The 24081-nt window shown below is 34.1% G+C and overlaps 2 protein-coding genes and 1 non-coding gene across 11 annotated transcripts; 1 reads left to right on the forward strand and 2 right to left on the reverse strand.

Annotated features, from left to right (window-relative positions):
- Positions 1-424: 424 nt before the first annotated feature.
- Positions 425-1509, reverse strand: LOC18441211 (mitochondrial import inner membrane translocase subunit TIM23-2). The gene has a single exon (XM_006851332.4). The coding sequence runs from the start codon at positions 1334-1336 to the stop codon at positions 779-781; it is 558 nt and encodes a 185-aa protein (XP_006851395.1). The 5' UTR covers positions 1337-1509; the 3' UTR covers positions 425-778.
- A 6155-nt stretch (positions 1510-7664) lies between these two features.
- Positions 7665-7744, forward strand: TRNAL-UAG (transfer RNA leucine (anticodon UAG)). Its single transcript has one exon. It is a non-coding gene; the product is annotated as a tRNA-Leu (tRNA).
- A 4384-nt stretch (positions 7745-12128) lies between these two features.
- LOC18441200 (tubby-like F-box protein 10) lies at positions 12129-22142 on the reverse strand. 9 transcript variants are annotated; one of them, XM_011627629.3, is made up of 6 exons: positions 22052-22142; positions 21479-21956; positions 19098-19757; positions 18477-18564; positions 14418-14547; positions 12129-13483 (listed from the first exon to the last, which is right to left on the reverse strand). In XM_011627629.3, exons 3-6 carry the CDS (start codon positions 19443-19445, stop codon positions 12595-12597), a joined length of 1455 nt encoding a protein of 484 aa, XP_011625931.1. In that variant the 5' UTR covers positions 19446-19757; positions 21479-21956; positions 22052-22142; the 3' UTR covers positions 12129-12594. The 9 variants fall into 9 exon arrangements, with proteins under 9 accessions (XP_011625931.1, XP_020527305.1, XP_088706951.1 ...); XM_020671646.2 differs by lacking the exon at positions 21479-21956; XM_088850825.1 differs by having other exon boundaries at positions 21479-22142.
- Between the last annotated feature and the right edge of the window lie 1939 nt (positions 22143-24081).

Genomic DNA, 24081 nt, shown 5'->3' on the forward strand with positions numbered 1-24081 from the left:
AGGAAACAGAAAGCATGTAAATGCACAAAGCCACAAAAAAAAAAAATCCAGAATCCAACTAACATTACACATTGCCAGCACCAAACCCCAATTTCACGCCAACCAAACCTTAAAAAAAATAAAAAAAAATCATACCAAGTGGATATCATGAACCCATTATACATCTGTTGTAATTCATGTGATTTGCTTTCAAAGATCAAACAAAGCAAAACAAAACCGAATAAGCAAACATAAAAACTCACAATAAAAATCCAATATCTCAATAAAAATATCACAACAACCAAATACCATGAATCATCATTCACATGTAGCCTTTTTTTTTTTTTTTTCCGAGCATGTAGTTCATGTTATTTCTTCCAAGGATCAAATAAAACCAATCCAAATAAGTAAAGAAAAAGGGGAAAAAAAATGCAACAAAAACCCATTACTCAAAATCACACCTTTCCTACAATAATTTCAAATCTCAAAACAACCCATCATGTAAACATATGGTATAATCCATGTAATCAATGTGAACTGATAAGTCGACAGATTGGTGAACACCCAACATCAACAATTACATCCACTTTAATAAAATCCACCAATTATTTAAAACATAACTTAATGTAACTCCCTCTTCCATATATTTCAAAACATCTCTGATAAAAAAACAGGACATCAAGTCCTAGATCAGCCAAAATGGTAGACCATCAAAAAGGATCAAATGATCCCCATGAACAAGGTCCAAATAAAACTAAAGAAATAAATAGAGATATCGCCCAAAAAAACAACAGAGAAATCATATTGGAACATATCTTTTGAGCGCTTGCTTCCCCGCCATCATGGCGCCAACTGCTAGTCCCCCAATCGCCCCAGCCAGTGCTGCCGACCTCGGCCCGGACGCCATCTTATAAAGCACACCTGTTCCCAATCCAGCCACAATACTGTTGGCAATATCATCTGTGTCCCTATAAGCAGTGATGCTACTCTCTAAACCAGCATAAAGCAGACCTATAACACCGAGCGTATTCCCATATCTCCTTCCTGTATGGCCTGATGCATTCAATACCCTACTAACCCGAAGTTTCATAGTATCACCATGTTCGCTGGCTGTCAGACCTTGGATTAAACCCTTCGCGCCACCTGTAATGGCGCCTCCAGCATATCCACAGCCTGTGTAGTATTGAAGGTTTTCACCCCATGATCTTCTATTAATGACTGCTTCTTCAGAGAAGAGGAACTCGGGTGAGGTTGGGAGCTTGTAAATGTTGTAAGCGTTGCTTGCGGTAGGCTGCAGTTCCTTGTAAGGGTCGTACAACCGATATTTTCCGTCTGATGAGACTCTGCGATCCTCCATTGAAGGAGCTATGGAGATTTTAGGGTTTCTCGTAAAGGGCAAAGAACCCCTATTCCAAGGGAGAGAGGAGGCTTGGCCGCTAGAAGCACGTTTGGCTTCTCTGAAGTTCCCGGCTAGGTTTGGAGTTTATAAAGTTCGCCGTCATTCTTCATTCTCTCTCTTTTTTGAACTTTTTTCTCTCTCTATATATATTTCCCTTTTTCTCTCTTTTTTTTGAACTTTTCTATATATATATATATATATATATTTCTCTCTCTATATATATTCCCCTCCTTACGCCTTCAATTTTCGCCTCACAGGATCCCTCTCCGACGTTGCGTTTAAAGGAAGTAAAAAGTTTACATGAGGGTGAGGCCATAAACAATCAGAATTAGGCGCACTGCAAAATTTCATTAAAAAAATTTTCAATCATCTCGACATCAAGATGTATGAACATGACGAAAAAACAAGATTTCAAGTTTGAGAAATAGTACATCTTGTAATATATTGTTAAGACTATCAATTTTAAAGATTTTTCAGTGTTCTTAGATACGCTCGGTCTACATTATTTTTGGATCTTTAAATTTTATAATTAGATATAAAAATCAATTTCCAAGCCATCATAAAGATTTTTGATATTGAAGCAATATAATTTGGCACTATTTCAATATACGTATTATTTTAATTGCTTAGTGCAATGGTTTAAAAAACGGATAGGTGCCCCGGATCGGGCACATCAAAACCCATCCAGATCAGTGAATCGGTGATCCGGATCAAGAATCGGCCGAATCGATCAGATTAAGCCTTAAAAAAATCGAGAAAAACTATTAAATTTTATTATAAATGTTATTTTTTAGGAATAAAAAAAGAAATGGGGATACTCCATTAAAAATTTTCATTTTTTTGCATGAATATACGAATATTGATATGTTCTTACCCTGCATGACCTGCTGTTGATCATTTAATTTACATCACACAAAAGGATAAGCATGGAATTATCATAGATTAAGTACATCATCATACATGGAGTACAACTAAACATACGATTCGTAAAATATGACCTAAAAATAAAATGACAGACGTCGTTTTTCTTCTTCAAGGTCTTGCCTAGATCTTGCCATGGTTCAACTGTTTTAATATGAAATGGTTAAAAATTCACCTGACAATTCAACATGAAAAATAATCACTATGATATAGTATCAATAAAAAATATATTTACAATAGTATAGTAATTCACAATGCCAGTACATATGGAATCGTCACAAATCTTCATTTTGACAATCATGAAATATTTCTTACTGAGAAAAAAAAATTATTTATGCAACATTATAGATAAAAAGAGTCTGTATAAGTCACACTTATAATCAAGAAAGAGATTACAATAATATAATCATCCATAATGTCACTACACTTACATTTGGCACAAAAAATATTTACAATGATATAATCATTCACAATGCCACAAATAATATTTACAATAACATAGTCATTCAAGATAATATAATTATAAAATATGTATCAACAATATACATACATTTTATATATCAACATCTATTTTTTTGCATTAAAAATTTAACAATAACATTGAAAAATACAAGTTAATTTAATCATTGGTTTTCATGATAGCACCGCCTAGCCAACTTACGAAACCTCTTTTAAAATTAGTTTATAACAAGTATATAACAATATGTGGGCACAATCCCAATATTAAAATGAGCACAAATAGTCCTACAACTCAAGTACAAAAATGCAAGATAATATAATTAAAATTGCAAGCTCCAAACATACCTACAACTCAATTATCAAGAATATACATACATCATATGTATCAACATACATTTTTTTGCATTAAAAATTTAACAATAAAATTGAAAAATACAAGACAACTTAATTGTTATATATGCCACGATTTTTTTACAATAATATTCATACATTTAGTACCAAGAATATACAGACATGCCGCAAAATAATATTTACAATGATAAACTCATTCAAGATAATATAATGATAAAATATTTATCAATAATATACATACATTTTATATATCAGCATACACTTTTTTGCATTATAAATTTAACAATAAAAATGAAAAATACAGTTTAATTCCTCCTGATAAATCAAAACCTGGTCACAATTTTCACAATTTTTCAAAAAATCACGATTTTTCAAAATAATCGATCATCAAATTTTCATATTTTAAAAAACGCAGCCACAACTCCATTTCTTAGGAAATCGAGCAATAAAAATTGTTTAATCCAACAAATTACACCCAAAATCATTTGAAGAACAGTATTATCTTAAAAAACCCTCTAAAATAATTCATAATGGTGCTTCAATTCGTCTCATATTTGTAGTTTTCCAGGAAAAAAAAAACCCTAACTGTTCTTCACAAAATCGTGACTCAAAACCGAAAATCCACTACAAATCGACCAAAAAATAGAAAATAAGATACAAATATTTCTGAATAGCATCATGAAGAACTAAAACCGCATGATATGAACACAAAATTTGCTAAAAACAGTTCGAAATCAATTAAATGGCAGGAAAAAAAAAAACGCAGACCCAACCTGACAACAATGACTAGGACTCAAAAATCCACCTCAAATAGAACAAAATAGATCAAATTGGATACATTTAATGATAAATAACACTATAAAGAATCAAAACTCTATATTATGAACAAATTATTTGCTAAAAATAGATTAGAATCGATTTAATGGCGGAAAACGAAGTTCTTACCTGTTTTTCTGCAACTGTGACTTCAAACCTAAATTTGACTTGTAATCGACCAATATAATCGTATATTCTTAATAATTTCTTCACAATAACACTCTCAAGATTAATAACCCTCTTATTTAATAAAAAATAATGCCCTATTTCGTTTGAAATCTAAGAAATGGCAGATAACCTAAAAAAAACCTTGTTCTGCACAAATCCGAAGATTTGTGATAAAAAATAATGGTTTCAACTTCAGTATATCGAACAATAATGCTTAAAAGTTAAAGACAAAGCTTGAAAGATTCGACCAAAGCCTGCAAAAGCAAAAAAAATGATCAAAAAATGATAAATTTTGAAGATATATACTACTTTTTACTATTCACCCGTTTATGCTACAGTGACTCGAGGGATTCACTGTTCAGAATCACCGGTTCTCTCTAGACACGAGTGGTTCTCCATGTTTTATTGGAACTAGCATGGGGGTGCCGATTCCCGAATCGAATCGGGCGAGTCTCGTTCGACTCGTGGAGTTTTCAAACACTGGTTTAGTGCCTTAGCCTTATACAAACCACACCCTTAAAAGAAAACAGAAGTTTACAGAAAATATCCCCAGAGTCACAATATTTAGAAAATTTTTTTCGAAAGGGATTATATACTATGTGACTATTTATTTTTGTTACAAGGAAGTCACAATTACTCATATTCATTAGATATCAAATTGGATGGCTTGAAATGTTTTACGAAATTTGAGAAATTCTTTTTGAGCTTTGAGTCTAACCAATAACACTCTTATAACCATTCGATTTGAAATCTAATAGAAAAGAGTAATTATGACCAAAAGTAAATGGTCTCTTTGTACACTTTTTCCAATATTTCTAATATTTAATGGATGCAGTTTCTATAGGGCCTAGGCTTTATGAAAATAAAGTAAAGTCTCACTTCGAATCCTCATCCAGAAAGCACTTCAGGCAAGAAATCTCGATGACGATTCTAAAATCAATTTTGAACACTGACTATGAAATTTGATGTTAAGAAAAATGGTACAAATCTTGTGGATTTGTGAACAATTTTTTTGAGGCGGAATGGTTGTTCTAATAATGCGTTATAATATACACTTTTATAGCTTGAAATCGTAATTGTTTGTCTACAACCATAACAGTCAAAGACCGAGATGATCAATTTGAAGGTTTTTAGATGCCATAACTGCAATTTTAGATGAATTTTGATGTGAGGCTTTACGTATTTTGATGGGGTTGTAGCCTTGTCATACCAGTTTCCATACTCAATATTTATGTCCTACCTATTTGTTTGCTTTTTTTATTTTTATTTTTTTTTTTTCCAAATTGCCTATATTTCAGACCTCTAAGGTTGGTAGTACAAAGGGAAACTTTTGACCCTTCATACCAAAAAGTTATCCTTGGATTCAAAACAGCTTAGGACTTTCGAGGTCCAAAGCCCTTGTGCAGTCAAGAAACAACATAATGATATAATGAATGCAATAGAGATGAAGATATTGAGACGGATGAATGACAAAATAGAAAATGATAGAAATTGGAATGAATACATCATGGAAAACTTAAGGGTTGCTCCAATGAGGAAAAGATGAGGAAAAGTAGACTTAGGTGGTCATGCCATGTGTAGCGTTGACTTAGAACAATGTCAGTTGGGAACGGACGATTTGGTTCAAGTGGAATTAGGATAAGTTTTTTAGTCTTGATGATATTCAAAAGCATTGGAAAATCAGAACTTAAATATACTAGTCATTTTAAAATTGTTTCTCTATTTTTATAGTGAATGCAAGATGAACTAGACATTCATTTAATTAAAATTTGTGTGAAGAGTATGTTATTAGTCATGATCTCATTAATTCCATAATAAAGACATAATAATAATAATAATAATAATTAATATTTATTAATAATTATTTGTTACTATATTTTCTTATTGCATAGTGAATAATTTATATAACCAATTAATATCATAATATTAATATTCGTATCTTAGGTACAAAATATCAAACAAATAAAAAGTTATAAAACCAAAAAGTATTACAGAGCACCAATAGGACACCCATATACCGTTATAGTTTTATCATAAACTATTGATATTTCTCTAGCAAAAGATGGAGAGAGAGACAAAGAGAGAGCTCACATGTGTACATAGTTCATGAGAGAAAGAGAGAGAGATCGAACCCACATATGTACCTAGTTCCATAAGAACACTATTGAAGGATCTATTGCAGGTACCTAGATAGTTGAAGACAGCTGTTTTGTGAGAAGATAGAAAAAGATTATTTAAGGATCCGGTTTTTATGCAACCAAGCCCGTATATGTAGAAATGCAGACTTCTTAATAAATCTATTTTTGAGATGGATTTTAAGACTATATTTTTAAAGACATATAATTTTTGATATGGAGATCATGAATATGAAAAAATAAATAAATTTTAAAGAACTAAAAATAATAATTCTGGTGAGAAAACATTTCGATAGTTAGTTTGCATTGTTTTTAGATGGAACACCTACTGGCATCCATCTTTTTAAGATGGATGCTTTACACTTTTTGGATTGCATATGTAGAAATGCGGTCCAACCCGCATGAAACAATTTTCCTTATTAAAAAAAAATACTACCGAAAAACCTAATTTCATAGACCTAAATTGTAGAGGACGGCAGTGGTATGTAATATATGACTTATGATAAGAAATATGACTTGGTATTAGGAAATTATTATGCTATCTTTATTATTGAAACATTATACTTTAGTATTAGGAATTTATGTCATGTATGATATAATAAAAGGGTAAGCTTTCTATGTACAATATAGAAGTTCGATCCTCCCCTTTATCCAGCCTTTCTTTTTAAATGGAGGGCTAAGATTGCCCCAATCATAATGTCACGACTCTACACTATTTTATTTTTAATTTTTTTCTATAAACTATTTTGACATCAAATTTTGGACGTCCATTCCTCTACTAAACTATCACTAGCGAAAAATATAAAAAAAATATTTTCAATAAAATAAAATGACCAAAATACCCCTGAAATATTTAAGGGATATTTTAGTCATTATATTTTATCGAAAATTTATTTTTAGTATTTTCTATAGGTGCACCCCAATGATAATATGGCACGTACCAAATTTCATATTCATACAATTTGTAGAAAAAAAACTAAAAACAAAATACTTTGAGATATCAGATCTAAGATCAAACGATAAGTGGCTCTCTTGATCAAAATTAGATGGCTGAATAATAAGAGGAGGATAGAACTCTTATGTTGTAAGAAAAGCATAGAAACCTTTTTCAAAATAAAAAAGAATTACCTCGTAAGAGATTTGGTATTATGCCATCTTTATATCTCTTGACATGTGACCTCGGTATTAGGAAATAGTGGTATCGCAAAGTAATGGCATCATTATTATATTAAATGAGGATATACAAATATGATGAGACTACGTATTCATCCCATGATTTAATTAAGTGCTAAATTTAAAAAATTAGTATATGTTTGATCACATCTAAGAAGCAGAGTCAGAGTAAATTTAGGAGGAGATGAAAGAGTATGTTAATACTGTAAATAATTTAGAAACTCAATGTATAGAACATTTTTCTCTAAAGCACATCTGAATTAGACAGTTTGGCCGAGTGGTCTAAGGCGCCAGATTTAGGCTCTGGTCCGAAAGGGCGTGGGTTCAAATCCCACAGCTGTCATATTAAGGCTGAATTTTTTGAAAATTAAAAAATTTATTTTACGATTTACCCTAAATCCTAAATTTAAAACTTAAAAAAATTATTTTACGATTTACCTAAATCCTAAATTAAAAATTTATTTTACAATTTACCCTAAATCCTAAATTTAAAACTTAATTTTTTTTATTTACAGAAAATTATTTTACAATTTAACCTAAATCCTAAATCTATCCTACCCCCATAGCTGTCACCAAAAACTTACCCTAAATCCTAAACCTAAAACTTACTTTTTTTTATTTTCAAAAAATTATTTTACGATTTACCCTAAATTCTAAATCTATCCTACCCCCATAGCAGTCACAAAAAACTTAAATTTTTATTTTCAAAAAATTTATTTTATGATTTACCCTAAATCCTAAACTAATATGATTTAACCTAATTCCTAAATTAAAAACTTAACTTTCTTTATTTTCAAAAAAAATATTTTACGATTTACCCTAAATCCTTGGATATAGGGGGGTGGTTCCAAATTTACTTTTGTCAGGATTCTCGTCCCTAAGATAAGTGTCATATCTCTTCTAAAATCTCAATATCCTAAGAAGAGGGGAATCCATTGAGCTGCATGCCTTAAACTCCTTTTGAAAATCACATGCCCTATGTCCTCTCTAGGTAGAGGGTCTCCCTTTACACATGTCTACCTCTTATCTGTATGATAATGTAATATAGATATTCACCATATTTTATATCTCGACACGGTTTTTATGTGTCCACATAAAATGCTGGCACTTTAATAATTTATTTTTGAAATAGAATTTAATTCTAATTTTTAAAGAATATATATCTTTACCTTGTAGATCATAAATTTCTAAACATAAATAAATTTTTAAAATTAGAAATGATATTTTTTGGAGAAAATATTTGAACCGTTGATTTTACTTGTTCTTTGTAAGAATATTATTTATCATGGATGGCGTATATCTCCAAACTCATATAATAACAGGGACTTGGACGCACCAAACAATTATCCTCTATATTTTACTCCCATGCCCTTTTTTCTTGTGTTTTATTGTTTTTCCAAAATACCTCGAAACTCCAAGTCCCAAGTAAAGGTACTTTTTGTGTTGTTTTTGGCCCAAGAGACCGGTTCACACCTTCAAGTTCCAACCCAATCTTCGCTCTATGAAAAAGATAAGTTAGCTAGATAAGTTTTGTAAAAGAGCATTCGGAATTTCAAGTTCTAAACCACTTAGGAAAAGAGTCAAGACTTAATTGGTTCGTGCTTGATGATTTGCAACCTTGTGTCTTAAGATCAATTCTTACAAGGGTAGAGGCCCTCTCCCCCTGACTCACCCCCCTCTCCCAAAAAAAACATAGAGTTCTAAACCATTCCACTCTAAAAAAAATGAACAAATGAGCCGGCTTGAAACTTGAACAACGAAACGAATTGACTTGACTTGTTTTTGTGTTTGAGCGGTTCAGAACTTCAAGTTCCGAGCTGGTTTACTTACAAAAAAAAATTTGTTCGAACCCTAAAATTCCAAATGAATCTCTCAATAGAAAAAATTAATTCAAAACTTGAAATTCTAAACGCGGTATTTTTAGGACAAGTAAAGACCCCCCAAAATAAGAAGTCTCCAACACAAAATAAGGGGCATTTTAGAAATAATTTTTCCTTCCTTTTGGTATTCTCCTTTGGTTTAACTCCTTAAATAAAAAAATTAAAGATTGGTTTCTTTTTCATTTTAGTGTATATTTTATTCATACATTTCATTTTAGTGTATATTTTATTCATACAAAACTATAATGTTTTGAATTAAATTCATTTTTTAGGTTAATTTTTTATTTTCATCTGTTTTTTACAATAATTTTTAATTTTCATCTTGATTTATCGTTTTTAAGACGTTTTCTTTTTCTTTTTGTCATTTTCATCATCTTCTTATTTATCTTTCTTCATTTTTTCTTTCTTTTATTTTTTTTAAATTTATTTCATGGATTACCAATCCAACTCGTCGGGTTGGGCAACTTGATTCAAATCCGGTGGGGGACTAATTCTATCTACCTCTGCGGTTTTCTAGACACAGATTCCATATGATGAGTATCCATAACTTGCATGGAAGCACTAGTAAAGTTATGAAAAAGTATAAAATGAGACCATTTATTTTTGGTAGAAGATAGTCACAATTAATCTTGACTATAGAATGTGAAATTGGGTGTTATGTTTATTCCATCAATCAAGCTCAAATTTCAAAAAACTAAAGTTTTCGAACTTTGTACCACACCCCAACTATCAAATTTACATGGGAAAATTATAGATATCTTCAAATTCAACGTTCTAGACATTTTACTTCTCAAAACTTTTAGTATCTCACTCTAAATTTCAATACTATTTTTTTTATATTTATCCCTCAAATAAAAAAGTAAATGGGTTTAAGAGAAGAATACCCTTATTTTAATATCCTCTATTTGGAGTCATGTGACTCTTTCTTCCCAAAGGAAAAGCCTATTCTCTCTCTCTCTCTCTCTTTTTCTTTCTCTCGCGGTAATGCGGTCTGGCACATAGGGTGCTGGACCAATTTTTTTAGTGGTCCGGCACAAAAAAGTGGCTCGTAATGCTGTCTGACACACTTTGTTTCAGCAACGTGACTTGTAATGTGGTCCGACACCTCGTGTGCTGGACCAGGTAGATTTGAGTTAAGTGCCAGACCCAATTTTTTTTGCGGTCTAGCACTTTTTTGTGTTGAATCGTAAAAAATTTCGGTCCAGCACTTTATGTGTCAGACCACATTACGAGAGAGAGAGGGAAAGAAGATATGGGTTTCTAGAGAGAGAGAGAAAGAAATAGAGGATATAGGTTTTTACTTTGGAAGAGAGAGTGTGTGGGTAGAGAGAGAGTCACATGATTCCAAAAAGGGAGAAGAGATAAAGTAAGGCATTTTTGTCTTAAATTATTAACTTTTTTATTGGGGGTAGATATAAATGAAAATAGTATATAGATTTAAAGTGAGATACAAAAAATTTTAAATTATTAACTTTTTTATTGGGGGTAGATATAAATGAAAATAGCATTGAGATTTAAAGTGAGATACAAAAAATTTTGAAGGGTAGGATGCCTAGAAAGTTGAATTTGAAGGTATATTATAATTGAAAAAAGTTTACATAAAGCATAGGGTCTAAACAATCAAATTAGAACCTACCTCCAAAATTTCACTTGAAAATGTTGTTTAAATGCTCAAATATCTTCAAATTGACCATCTCGACATTAAGATGCATAGACCTGAGAAAAAAATGGATTTCAAGTTTTGAAAATAATGGATTTTGTAATGTATGTTTTAACCGTCAATTTTCAAGATGTTCAAGTTTTCATATATCAGCTAGATCTACACTATTTTTGAAGCTTTAAACTTTATAAATAGAGATGAAAATATATTTTAAGGCGAATTTCAATATTGAAACCACATTTCTCAATACTATTTGAAGGTAGGCTCTAATTTGATTGTTTAGAGCCTTGGCCCTATACAAACCACACCTTTTATAATTTTCCCAAATTAACATAAAATGGTAGGAAGTAATTGTGATAACCTTATATCAAAAATAAATGATCTCATTGTACATAATTCCTAAATTTATTATGATGATAGTAGGGGCAGAGAAAATTTCCGATGGCGAAGTAAAGTGCATATTTCTGATGGCGAAGTAAAGTGCATAGGGATCGAAAAGAACGATGACGATGGCGAAGTAAAGTGCATAGGGATCGAAAAGAACGATGACGACGAAAGCATTCTGCTGGGAAAGCTAAAGGAGCAAATGAAATACCCCAATAGTCCCAACCGTAAACGATGGATACTAAGAATTGAGCATATTGCCCCGTGCTGGCTAGCGCGTTAAGTGCATACAAGTTGTTCGCACGTGGCAAGTGACACGCTATATTTCCAACGAAAAACACAAGGTGATTTCACTCCACCAAATTAGGTCCGAGCCTAGATAAAAGAAAAATATATCTTATTTATAATATACATATTATCTAGAATATATATATATATGTTATACATAAAAATCAGTTTTGGTTGGATAGACCCACTCCACCGAGTTAAGTCCAAGTATAGATAAAAGAAAAATATATTTTATTTATAATGCACATATTATCTAGAATATACAATATATGTTATACATAAAAATCACGTTTGGTTGGGTAGGGTGGACCCTAACTTCAACCCAAACCAACCTGGTAAGCTCATGGATGGAACCAATCTCAATATTGCCCCAAGTGAGCTCCAGGTCATTTGGAACCCAACCTAACCCACTATTATGCTAGTAGCAAGTCAACCTGAACCGTTCCCAAATAAAAACATAAGAAAAAGAGGAAAAACGCATACAACCAGCAACAGTAAGCAATAGTGCAAGGAGGTTTCCAGCCAAATAAATATAATACAATATAAATTGAAGACTGTCTCCATGAAATTAAGCTGCCAATCCTTTCAGGGCCGATAGCAATTCTGAAGCAAGAACCTAAAAAAAAAAAGCTCCGTAATTCCCAGAGGCACTCCAGCCAAAACAAATTCCAGAACTGCCATTCAGTTCACTTCTTGCTTCTATACTCCTCAATAATCACATAAAAAAGAAGATCTAGAACCATATAGCGTCCGGCGCAACAAATACATTTACGAAACATCGAAAGAAAATTTTTGCAAAAGAAAACCTTCTCCGGCATTTCACACGTTGCTTATTGCGACTTCACCTATGTTTTACTTACAACACCAAAATTCTCCTCCTTCCTCTTTTACCCAACGACAACATCAAACGCAAAATCAGAGCAGAAAAGAACCAACTAACCCAACCTTCTAATTCAACTAATTAATCAACTACCCAACGATTTATTCACAAGCCAGCTTGGTATCGAAGCTGCTCAAGCATATCGCAAATGCCTGGAAAGCAGAGAGTGGATACCTATAATCCATGGTGAACAAATCCTTCCCCACCTTTCCAAACTGCAATGTGATCCTCTCTTGCTCATTTGGGGGCTGGACTGGCAGTGGGCCTGTCGTGCCCATCGTGGATCCCACCGCTATTGGCTGCACCGGCCCCAGCCCTCCAGTAGGTACCGCATCTGTTGCCGCAATCAGCTGGAAATTCTTCACTGATGCCACGGTCACTCTCCCCCTAAAGTTCAAGCACCAGCACTGAAGCTGTTCATGCCACCTAGGGGTCTTATTACGAAGCACTAAAGGTTTCTTGAGTCCCACATCAAAACCCAAGCCCATCTGAGTATCATCTGTCGCCACCTCTGACCCATTAAAGCCCACATCAGGGCCACCAAAACCTGAGACCTCGGAGAAACGAGAGCTGCCAAAGTCAATGGAGCGGTGGTCCATGGAGGAGATGGATAGGGCAGAGAAGGAATCACCGAACGGGGCCATTGGGCTAGATGAGCCTTGTGAGGTCCATGGGCCCAAAGGGACAAAGCCCCCGGGTTCGACGGCAGAGGCAGGGATGGAGTGCATCGTGCAGTGCATGCGGCGGGGCCCGCGAGTGCCGAGGACATTGAGTTCATACACAACCTCAGCGACCTCATAGCTGCCACTGGCAGCAGAGGGGGGTGTGGGGCCCATGACCTTAGGTGAGACCTTCCTGGAAGAGTGGGTCCACCTCTTGCTGTGGAGTAAGCCGCTCAACTTGCTTGAAGGCGAAGATGAGAAGACACGGCCACGACCATGTGGGGGCTGCGTGTCATATACGATGAACTTGGTGCCGAGGAAGTTTGACCTGAGAGATATTGGAGAGCAGGGAATGATGACTTAGCATTAACCTAATCTAATTCATGAATAGTTAATTCCACGTGAAATCAAGCATTTCTCATTGTTGACAAGGGACGATTAATTTGGACCATTCCTCTACTCAATGCCACTTTTGGTGGAGGAACACCCATCTCAACAGTTCCTTGTAAACTAAATATAATAGTCAGGAGTACACCATTTGTAAGCTACATGGAACAGGAAACTCATGTCATTTTTTTTCTTTGTTCTGTAAATTATAGAAACCTCTTGCTGGATTATCAGTTAAACCCCAACTTTTTCATTTCACTATAGGAAACAAATGTTGGTTAGAAGAGGGTAATTTCTATTTCAGTGCACCAATATTGATTTCTTTCTTGAGGGTTCCCAGCTTACGTGTCAATTGTAAATTTCAGAAGCAACCGACGGTTATTCCGATTCTCTCAGTTGTTTGCCATTTCAATCTGAAAACATGACCTCGTTATTGGAATATTTGTGATTTTGTGTAGCAAACTAGCAACAATACTAAGTTTCTGTCATTTTCCTTTGTTGTCATTGCAGAAGGAAAAAAATAAAGAACAAGAAGAGAATATGAGATGTCAAACCATATTTATAAAACAGGCTTTACAATATCAAATGCAACTTCACAGGGTTGTTTCACTTGAATTTTCATGGAAATTAATGGCAAGAATGAAAGGGAAATTTTTGAAAGACTATCACCATAATATAATCTGATTGTTTTCATTATCCTTTGTTTGCACCACTTTCATGCAAACCTTCAATATTTATTGTCATCTTTTTAGACCACCTTTTCCTTATCTGTGACATCAGGTCACATCTTTACAGTTGGTATTTATCCTGTGTCAAGTATGAGTAAGGTTTTTTGTTGCCTCTAGATATGAAAATGTTTCTCGGGGTGTCCTTACCTCATTTTCCCAACATATGAGCCGCTGGTTTTGTTTATAGCATCTACATCCATGGAAATGACATACTCTGTACACGTGGTTCGCCTGGATCTTTTCGCTGAGAGAAGAAATTTACCATTTTCAGCCAGAACTGAACACAAAAACACAAATAGTATCAGCAAGACATTATTTTATGGGAAATTTAAATACCCTCTCATCTAACATAAGAATAAAATCGCCCTTCTCTCAATTTCCAATCTCTGTGGAGTCTCACTGGAAAGATTGCTATGAAAGAGTGTGTAAAGCACCGGAGCTGTGGGCTGACCCATCTTATATGTATAAAAAATCATCTTATAAAACACATATATATATTAACTTGTTTTCAAAGAAAAAGGATAAAAGAGTGTGTGTTGAGACTGTAGAAAACCGAGACCTGTTTGGTTCAGTTATTGAACTTTGTTTTAGTTGAAAATTCCATCTAAAATCAGAAATCAGCTGAAACTGAGAATATGTTCGCCATTTTCTTAGTTTAGATTTAGAGTAAAATTTCAATAAATTGGGAACAAAATTTGGCCTATTTCAGTTTGAGGATGTTTAAAGGCCATTGTTCTGACAAGCTACTAAGGTAAAGGTGGTATGGAACAAATATGTAGAGATGAGAGATGTCTTTTTGAGGGGGTAAAATGTAGATATAGGCAATTGAAACTAAATTCAGGGGGAAATGCTCTCTGATAAAAAAGATATCCAAGACCTTTTTTTGTTTTGAAGCTGTTAACTGTTGTATATCCAATACCTTTGTTTTTTTTTTTTTTGAAACTATCCAAGACCATATTTTTTAATACCAAGTTATTGACAAGGACAGCGATCTTGGCAACTTCGACAAGTTATTCTCTGCAATAAGAGAAATTGGGATTGATAGCACAAATATTGACAGGTCAGTTTCACTAGCACATCTTGTGTTTTTGTTTTTTATATATTCTCATGTTTGTAATTGACTGGACATGCTCTACTGCTTATTATCTTTCATGTTCTTCTCTTGGCCTTATCTAAAGCCAGTTGAGATTCAAGATCCAATAGACAACTTTCAAATTAATGAACCTGATTTTTTAACTGGGAGATATCCTTCAGATCTTTCACGTAGTTTTGTTTCCTGGTTGCTTATGAGAGGGCTTGTCTACTAAGATTCTCTGAGCACCTTCTTATCCAACACTTTGTCTATTAAGATTCTCTGTGCGCCTTCTTATACTCTAGTGTAGGCCGGATGCCATGCAAGAAGTTCATGCACTGAAGCAAATATCATATGCAGGAACTTGTTTCAATGCCGAGCAGCAAAAAATCTATAAGTAGAATGTAGAAATTTTAATAGCTAACTTAAGTAAGATAGCATTCAAAAAATAACTCGTCATATAAAATAAGCCTTCATTCTTCTTTTTTTGGAAAAAATTAAAATAATCTTTTTTTTAATGACATAGGCGCACAGTGATATATTTAAGTATAATATTTGGTCACAAGGAGACATTTGCACCTGTTATGAAGATCAGTATGGGTGGAACATTATTGCAATAATTCCATCATTTTAGTAGACAATTTTAAAATATTTGCGAAGAACACATGTCAGCAGGAGCATCTTATGATTGATTTATCAGCCGTCTTATTAATCATTTTATTGGCAACCCCATGTATAGGTGATGTTTTTTAGTGTGATCCATTTGATAGGGCACTCTGCACTCATTTTTTTGTTTACATTGAAGGTGAGAAATACTAAATTGATTATGGGAATCTAGTTTTGCATGCTAGAATGTAGAAATAGACTGTTCGTACTTAGCAATATCATTAGTGATATTTTCTTCTGCACCAATCTTTCATATCCATGGAGACTGCACCTCTCTTAATCAAATACAGTAAGGGCCTGTTTGGATAGCAGTTAATCTTATCAAGAGTAGCATATCTTATTTAAAACTAATATATGTTGTGTGATATTATTCTATTAGCTGTTTGGAACATAACATGTGAAATACATAATATCATTTAATTCTTTAGCTTTTTTGGGATTTTCAACTATTTTTAGTTATTTCCAGCTAAAAACATGTGATTTTCAGCAAATTATTTGTATAAAGTAAAAACAGCTTTTCAAAATTATAACCTTACATGAAAAACTGTCCATAAGTTTATCTTAGATAATTTCATGAGGGACACTGGCAAACAACAGAGAATTCATTATCATGATTAATTTCATTGAAGTAATAGATTATCAATAATAATGAGCACATCCTAACAAGCCATAAATGTACATTATGCCCCTAGATGTGAAGTCCTTTATTCTGAGTCCCTCAGCTTTGTTACCTTGTCATAATTCAGGTAGAGAGATATTAATTGAGTTTTTCTAAGAACATATCTCAAAGATGCTCAAGTCGACATCTAGTATCAAAAGCAATGTTAAGGCCAACTACCAAACCATGTCTCAAGCCAACATGGCTAAAGGCCATGCATTCCTAATTTAGATTTTCATTACTCTTAATCCACAACCCTTTGTTGATAATATGCAGCCCAATCATCTCGTACCAACAGTTCCCATGCGCAAACATAACATATCAAGGAGTTATATGTACTTTACTTACAAATATATTTTCTAAAGTAAATTATAAGACCCATATTTACTCGAGTCTTATCATAATAAAGTCCTACATAATAATATACCAAAGTTTTTCATTTGATGGATGCTGTGAGTTTTAATAAATGATAATAATAAATTTCAGTCAAAACAGTTCCTCCTCTTTTCTTCCCTTTCCCTTAAATTATAAATTAAAGCAGAAACTAAAACATACAAAGAGAATAACTATTGAAGCATAAGAGAGAGACGTTTTTGTCTAAAGTTGCCAAACTTAGACCCACCATCCATTCTTTAATGCAATCATGGGACCATTGCATTTAGGACTTTATCTCTCCTTTACCCCCCCCTCTTGCAGAGGCAGAAACACAAACAAAAAAAAAAAACCACACCAAACAAATTAATCAGGATTTGATCATCATTTCTGGTTCTCCCCTTAAAAGAATATGCTGCACAAGGATTTGCATCAACATTTCTTTCTTTTAAGATTGACATGAATATAAGAGATAGACAAGGAATAAAGCATCTATTTTGCCCTTGGAAAATATATGACACATAATTTTGATACACCGATACCCATTTGTTTTTATGAAAACCCAATTGGTATGCACTTAAGACTTGTTTCCTTATAAAAGATATATCTAGTGTTTGAATTATACTGACCAATCCCAAAGGGGTTGGCATTGTTTCCTCCCAGGATGGGAGCAGGATCCACTCAAAATCCTCGTCCGCGAATGTGGAATCATGGGATCACTACAGAGTTGGGAGATCCTAGTAACTAAGAAGTAGCCAAGAGGTAAATTAACAAAATACAAATGAAAGGTCACTGACTACCCTCCATAATATTGCTTAAAGACTCTATGTTGAAAGAACTAAAATTTCAAATGAAACATTACGCCAAAGAAGCAGAGAGAAACTCCTAAGTAGAATAAAAACGACAACAGAAGATTCCGTCAAATGTTTGCAAATAAAAGATGCAAGTGATAATTACAGACATAAATTATGACGATTACCCCTTCTCAGAAAAGTTTCGCACTTACATTAAGGCAATGCCGAATAGACAATAATAATTAAAGGGGCCCTAGTGAAAATCTAAAACATATAGCCACATGCACACATACATATATTTCATCAGAACTGGACTGGAACACTGGAAAATACCCCGTTACAAAACATTCTACAAAAATTTGAAGAAGTAAAAACAATACCATTTGCGAAAAAGACAGTCAACAATGAAACATAGATTTCTTCTGCCAAAAAAAGAGAGAGGAAAAAGAAAAAGGAACCAAAGAAAGATATATCCCGGTTCATAACTTAAACATAAAAGGCATCCAAATACACAAGTACCATGGCAATGCATGTACATGAATTGTACTGTATTGCATACCAATTGTCAGGCAATTAATGAAACAGTGCTAAGAACTTGAACAATTCAGCATATGACCTCACATAAGTTTGGATTCACAACTCACCAGGGCTAAGTCCCAAATACAGATGATAAGTGAGAGTTGCTTTATCCCTCTTTATGAAGCATTGAATGGTTGCATCTCGTGGCCCAGGCTGCCAATATCAGAAGAAAATAATCAATAAATTAATACAATCAACACAATATTTTATTCATACCTTCCCACTGAATTGCCTATATTATCATAAATCATGGTAAACTATATCAATAGCTAAAATATCAATATTAATAGCACTCTGTATGGATACCATCTTATATATACCCCACTATGGATTCATCTGTGGTGTCTATGTATCTGCATTAGAGTATCACAAATAATCCATTAGTGTATCACAAATATATTTGACACCAAGATGTTATCAGCTGTGCAAGGTAGATTTTGCTATGTGATAGTGCCTAGCAGATGCCATCTAGTCTACGAAAGATGGAATAAAGAGCTATCTTTTGTGAAGTCAGGAAAAGACTAAAAGAAACCAGATTGAGTAGCATAAAATAGTGAACATGAACAAAAAATTATGAACTTTAACTGCAATAACAATTTTATAGTTCAACTAAAACCCAAATAATAAATATTTTAACAGTATATGTCTTAAGGGAACTCTTTTTCTCTATGGGAAGGAATCCTAACCTGCTTGAGAGAAATGGGAAACGTGAGTTTCCCACACACCTCCAGAGTTTTAACGATTTCTTTGCACATCGCCCTCCAAGACTTGCAAACTGCAGCACAGGCCACCACATGCTTACGAGCAGGCCATGCGCTCTCGCTTGCCTCTAACCTGTTTATCACATCTCGAAGTAACTCAGGTGGTAGGTTGGCCCAAGGGCTTTGTTGAATTGTCTCCGACTCAGTCTGAAGCTCATGCACAGCTCCACGAGCTTTCCCCTTATGGAAGCTCGCGAGCCTCCAATCGAAACTCCTCCTTGACAAGCTCCCGAACCCATCTCTAACATCACGAACTATACTTCGGAAAGACATTTATACAGTAAAATGTGCAAAAGCAGATGGGAAACTGAAATGATGAGCTCCAAGATGGCACATATATTAGAGAGAATCAAAGATCTAGGTCGCTACAGCAATGATCCTCAATTCTGAGGGATTAGAGGCAGTTTAGAGAGACTTGAAATCAACCCAGCAGGTCTAGTTTTTGACCCCATGACCGGTGAAAATGAAGGCAGGGAAAATGGTGGGGATCAAAGGATAAGCTTGACTTTTACCAATGGAAATCAGAGTCCCTCCTTCAGTTTACTTTGGTAGTCTTAATCAACCCACAACTCCATGCCCTTCTAGCTGCCCAAACAAAAAATGAAAGACAAAGGTCATTTCCTGGCTAGAACGATACACCCGAGTAATTGTCCCAAAAAACCCCACATAATAAATGAACAATCTAAAGCAAAAAAAACCCACATAATAAATGAACAATCTAAAGCATAAAACATCTGAAGCTCTCGGTTTTCCAGAATAAAAAGCAGAACTGCAAAAATGGAAGGGAAAGTTGTGACTCGGCGCCCATAAGCAGAAATAGCCTGGTTTAAGGGTTCTCTAACACAATATACAGAAATAAAGATACAAAATTACTACTCATGGAAGCTACTATATAAACAGGTTTTATACCGAGTGACTCACACCAGAAAGAAGCACGGTATCAGAGACTGATGACTCCCATTAGAAACCCTAATTTTTCTTTACCACAAGGTCTTAAAGAGTTGAACGGCATCTTAAACAAGCTTTTCCAGTATCAGTTAGAAAAATTAGGGATATGGGAAGAAGTCTATCCAATCAACACGTGTAAGACTTAGACAACATTTAGAGGCAATCAAAATCCAGAAAGCAAAAGGAAACATAAATAGAGAGAAATAAATAAGCAGTTTGGTCCACGTATATAAGTGGCTAGCACACCCACGACCGAGATACATGCGGGAAACACGCTTTGTGGACTAAGTCACGACTAACAAAAGTTACGAAACGAAAATCCACTAATTTTTCCATGAAAATAAAAGGAAAGTAGTGGAGAAGAAAATGTGAGAGAAGGATAACAGGAACGAAGTGAGCCTGCTTCGATGAAGGATCCCGTTACTGAGATTTCAAAACGGTTACAGAGAATAATGGAAGTTGTATGAGAAACAAGGAGATTGAGTATATATTTCTTTAGAGTTTCCAATTGAATAATTACCTAAGAAAAATTACAGGACCAAACAGAGATGAAATAATTCATAGAAGTTCACTAAAAAAAGGAAGAGACTGTTCAGGGTTTTATGCAAAAATCAACTAAAAAAGGAAAGAGACTGTTCAGGGTTTTATTCAAAAATCACCTCCGGAAGCCCCAACTTAACGTTAAGAATCAAGAGAGAGAGACTCTATGAGGCGCACCTGCACTTCCCTTCATACTTAGAAATTTATAAGAAAAAATTCAAAGAAACCTCTCACTTAAACAATGGCTTTTCTCTTCCTCCAAAACTGACCTAATTATAAAAACATAACTTATCCACAAAACAATAAATTAGAATAAAAGAACTTCTTGTTTTCCTCGTCAAAACTGAAATAAAATTTGAAAAAAGAGAGGAAAATATGAAGAACAATTGCCAAAAGCAAAACAGAGGTTTCCCGTGATCTTGTGAAGGACATCAGAGAAAATGATAAAGTGTGTCAATTTCTTCATGAAAAGAGAAGGAATTAATAATGAAATTCAAAATAAAATAAATTACAAAAAGATTGATAAATCAAACCACTCTGATATAGAAATCATAAAGGGAAAAATAAATACCAAATATTTCAGGAATGTTCACATTGTAAGAGAAAACCTCTTGAACGGTATAATAAAAATATAAATCACTCACCCACCACAACCTCCACAAAGTTTATTTTATCTATGTTTATCGTTGCCTTCTCTCCACCGGATTCCAAATCGCACAGATGAAATTCACAAAGGAAAAGACCAAACTTTCACATTTTCTATATCTAAAAGAATAAAGTTTAGAGAGAGACGGACGAATGCTAATCCTCTTCAGTACCTTGCAGAGTTAACGGCGTTATGGTGCCCTAAAAGCCAAACCGAATCTTGCTTTAGCCTTTCTGGACGTCGGCTCACGGCCGTTACTTGCCCCCGTTTTGACTTTTAGGACACGCAATTAGGCTAGAAGCTTCCAGGAAACGGACATAAAGCAGTAAAAACGCCTTTCCTTCCAGGAAACGGACATAAAGCACTAAAAACGCCTTTCCTTTAATTTAACAGGAATAAAACAAGCCCCTCAGAGGCTCCACGCCATATCGATTTAATCAACACCGATCCACTAACTTTAGGCCTTTCCACCGTTATATTGCAGAAAACGGTCACAGAACAGGGAAACAACGCACTTAATTCTCTCGCAACTCACTCCTCCAGACGATTCCCCTAACTGCCTCAAAATCACTCCTCCAGGCGATTCCCCTAATGCCTCGAAATCACCCCTCCACGCGATTTCCCTAAATGCTTCAAAATCGCTTGAATGTCTAAAAAAACACGACAGAATAACGCCATTAAAGCCCTGATGTAGCTGATTTTTGTTAAAAAAAACTCTAAAATCTGGTTCAGTTAGGGTTTATACCCGACCACTTTATCAGTTCTCCACCTTCAAAGCTCCGAATCTTGCACTCTCTTTCACTCAAAGAAATAAGAACGGAGTCACTGAAACGAACAGGCCATGATACGGGAAAAGACCAGATGTTATAGCGTGACGATGGTGTCAAAATGAAATTAGATACCGTCGATATTTTGACACCCAAAAAAAAAGAAAAAGAAAATATTTTTGAGTCGGTGAGCGTGCGTGAGTTTGGACGTGTGGGTGACGTGTAAGTAAAGAGAGGGGGACTATAAAACGCGACTTCGCCACCACGCCTTATTTAGCAGAGAGTAGCGGCACAAAACAGAGAAGCCCAAGGATTCGCTTCAAATATCAGTTATGTCCTCATCTCTTTTATGAGAAGCCATGTTTTTGAAAGAAGGTCAAGCTCTAAACAATCAAATTAAAGCAAGTGTCAATTTTTTTTTTTTTTGGAAGATGTTGTTTTGGTGTACTAAAAAAACACTCAAATTAATCCTCTCAACCTATATACATAATAAAAAATTGATTTTAAGTCTTAAAAACAATCCATTTTGTAATACGTTGTTTGAACGGTTAATTTTCAAGATTTTCAAATGTTCATAAATATTCTCGATCTATACTATTTTTTATGCTTTAAAATTTATAATAAATAAATTTTCAAACCATGATAAAAATTATTGATAGAGAAATAACATATTTCAGCACTATTTGAAGGTGTGCCTACTTTGATTGTTTACGGCGTCGGCCTTACTCAGACCACACGGATGTGCTTTCAGCCCCTAAGTTAAATAGAGCCGTACTTTAAAAATAAATGGGGGAGTAATTTCACTTGAATGCTAGTCCTTTCATTGTTATATTTTCGAGGTACTTTTTTATCAGAGTGATGAACATCGTTCTTTATGATTTATTGTCAAAAAAGATGAACACCGCTCTTTATGATTGTTTGTGCTGTTTAAAGAGGGGGAAACTATGATTATTAGATATAATTCTTTTTAAAAAAGCAAGGATTATGTTTCTTCCTTGAAAATATGAGTGAATGGTGAGAACAATGTTGGAGAGAGATTCTTGCATGTTTTTTAGAGATCATTCTCAGTCTTTTATGGACCCTTTTTTTTTTTTTTAATCTAAAATTGTGGAAACTTTGGCAAAATCACATGTAAAAGCTTATATGGAATTGTAGGGTAACTATTTGTTGCATCTAAAGAAAATGGTCATGGAAATTATCATAAATATCCCTTATATTCAGTGAAATGATCTCTCATTTTTTTGAAAAAATTTATGCTTTATTTCCTACTTTTGAGAGTGTAAACCTCTTTCAAAAGTTAATTTTAAATTGTATGCTTATTTCCCACTTTTGAGGGCTGTAAACCTCTTTCAAAAGTCAAAATTTAGATGCCAAATTGTAGGTATTTCTTAGGCAATGAGGATTAGTTTTTAGAATTTTCAATCCGAAGATGTATTTGAGGTTTTTCTAAATTTAACATTCAAAAATAATAAAATGAAAGAGTTTTGCTGCTTTTTAGGCAAATATGTTACTAATTTAAAAGGTCTCTCTCATTTGAGTTCCCCCCTCTCCCTCTCAAATTTAGTCTTCAAAAGACTGTTTATTATTGTCGTCTAAGGTTATTATTGGGATAATATCGGGGAGGCTCATATTATCATGATAAATTTATTTTATAGCCATGCTATATTATCGTGCCTCAATTTCCTTGACATAAATCTTACACTTGAAACCAAATTTTTTTTAAATTTCATGGTGGCTTATTTAAGCCAGAGCATCAATTGATGACATTAAGAGAGTCCCTTTTCACCAACCATCCAAAGTTTACCGTTCTTTCAACTTAAGAATATGCAAAATTGCCATCATCTCAGCTTGGTTAGCTATAACTGTCCCACAAAAACCATAAAAGAAAAAAATCTCCAAGCCCAATGGGTCTCTTACAACCCCACCACATTATGCAAGTCATGGGTTCCCATGAGAATTACTATCAAAGTTCAGCTTCATACAACCAACACTAGGAAGAGTCGAGGAG

Source organism: Amborella trichopoda, chromosome 11, assembly GCF_054954075.1.
Source record: "Amborella trichopoda isolate Santa Cruz 75 chromosome 11, AtrichopodaSantaCruz75HAP2 v2.0, whole genome shotgun sequence".
NCBI classification, from domain to species: domain Eukaryota; kingdom Viridiplantae; phylum Streptophyta; class Magnoliopsida; order Amborellales; family Amborellaceae; genus Amborella; species Amborella trichopoda.

Excerpts from the sequence above, each read along its gene's own strand:
- LOC18441211 (XM_006851332.4), bottom strand. The coding sequence starts at position 1,336 with ATGGAGGATCGCAGAGTCTCATCAGACGGAAAATATCGGTTGTACGAC.
- LOC18441200 (XM_020671646.2), bottom strand. The coding sequence starts at position 19,445 with ATGTCTTTCCGAAGTATAGTTCGTGATGTTAGAGATGGGTTCGGGAGC. Across the intron at positions 18,565-19,097 it reads TTCCCATTTCTCTCAAGCAG|CCTGGGCCACGAGATGCAAC; the intron begins GTTAGGATTCCT and ends TGATATTGGCAG. Across the intron at positions 14,548-18,476 it reads GTATTTGGGACTTAGCCCTG|TTCTGGCTGAAAATGGTAAA; the intron begins GTGAGTTGTGAA and ends TTTTGTGTTCAG.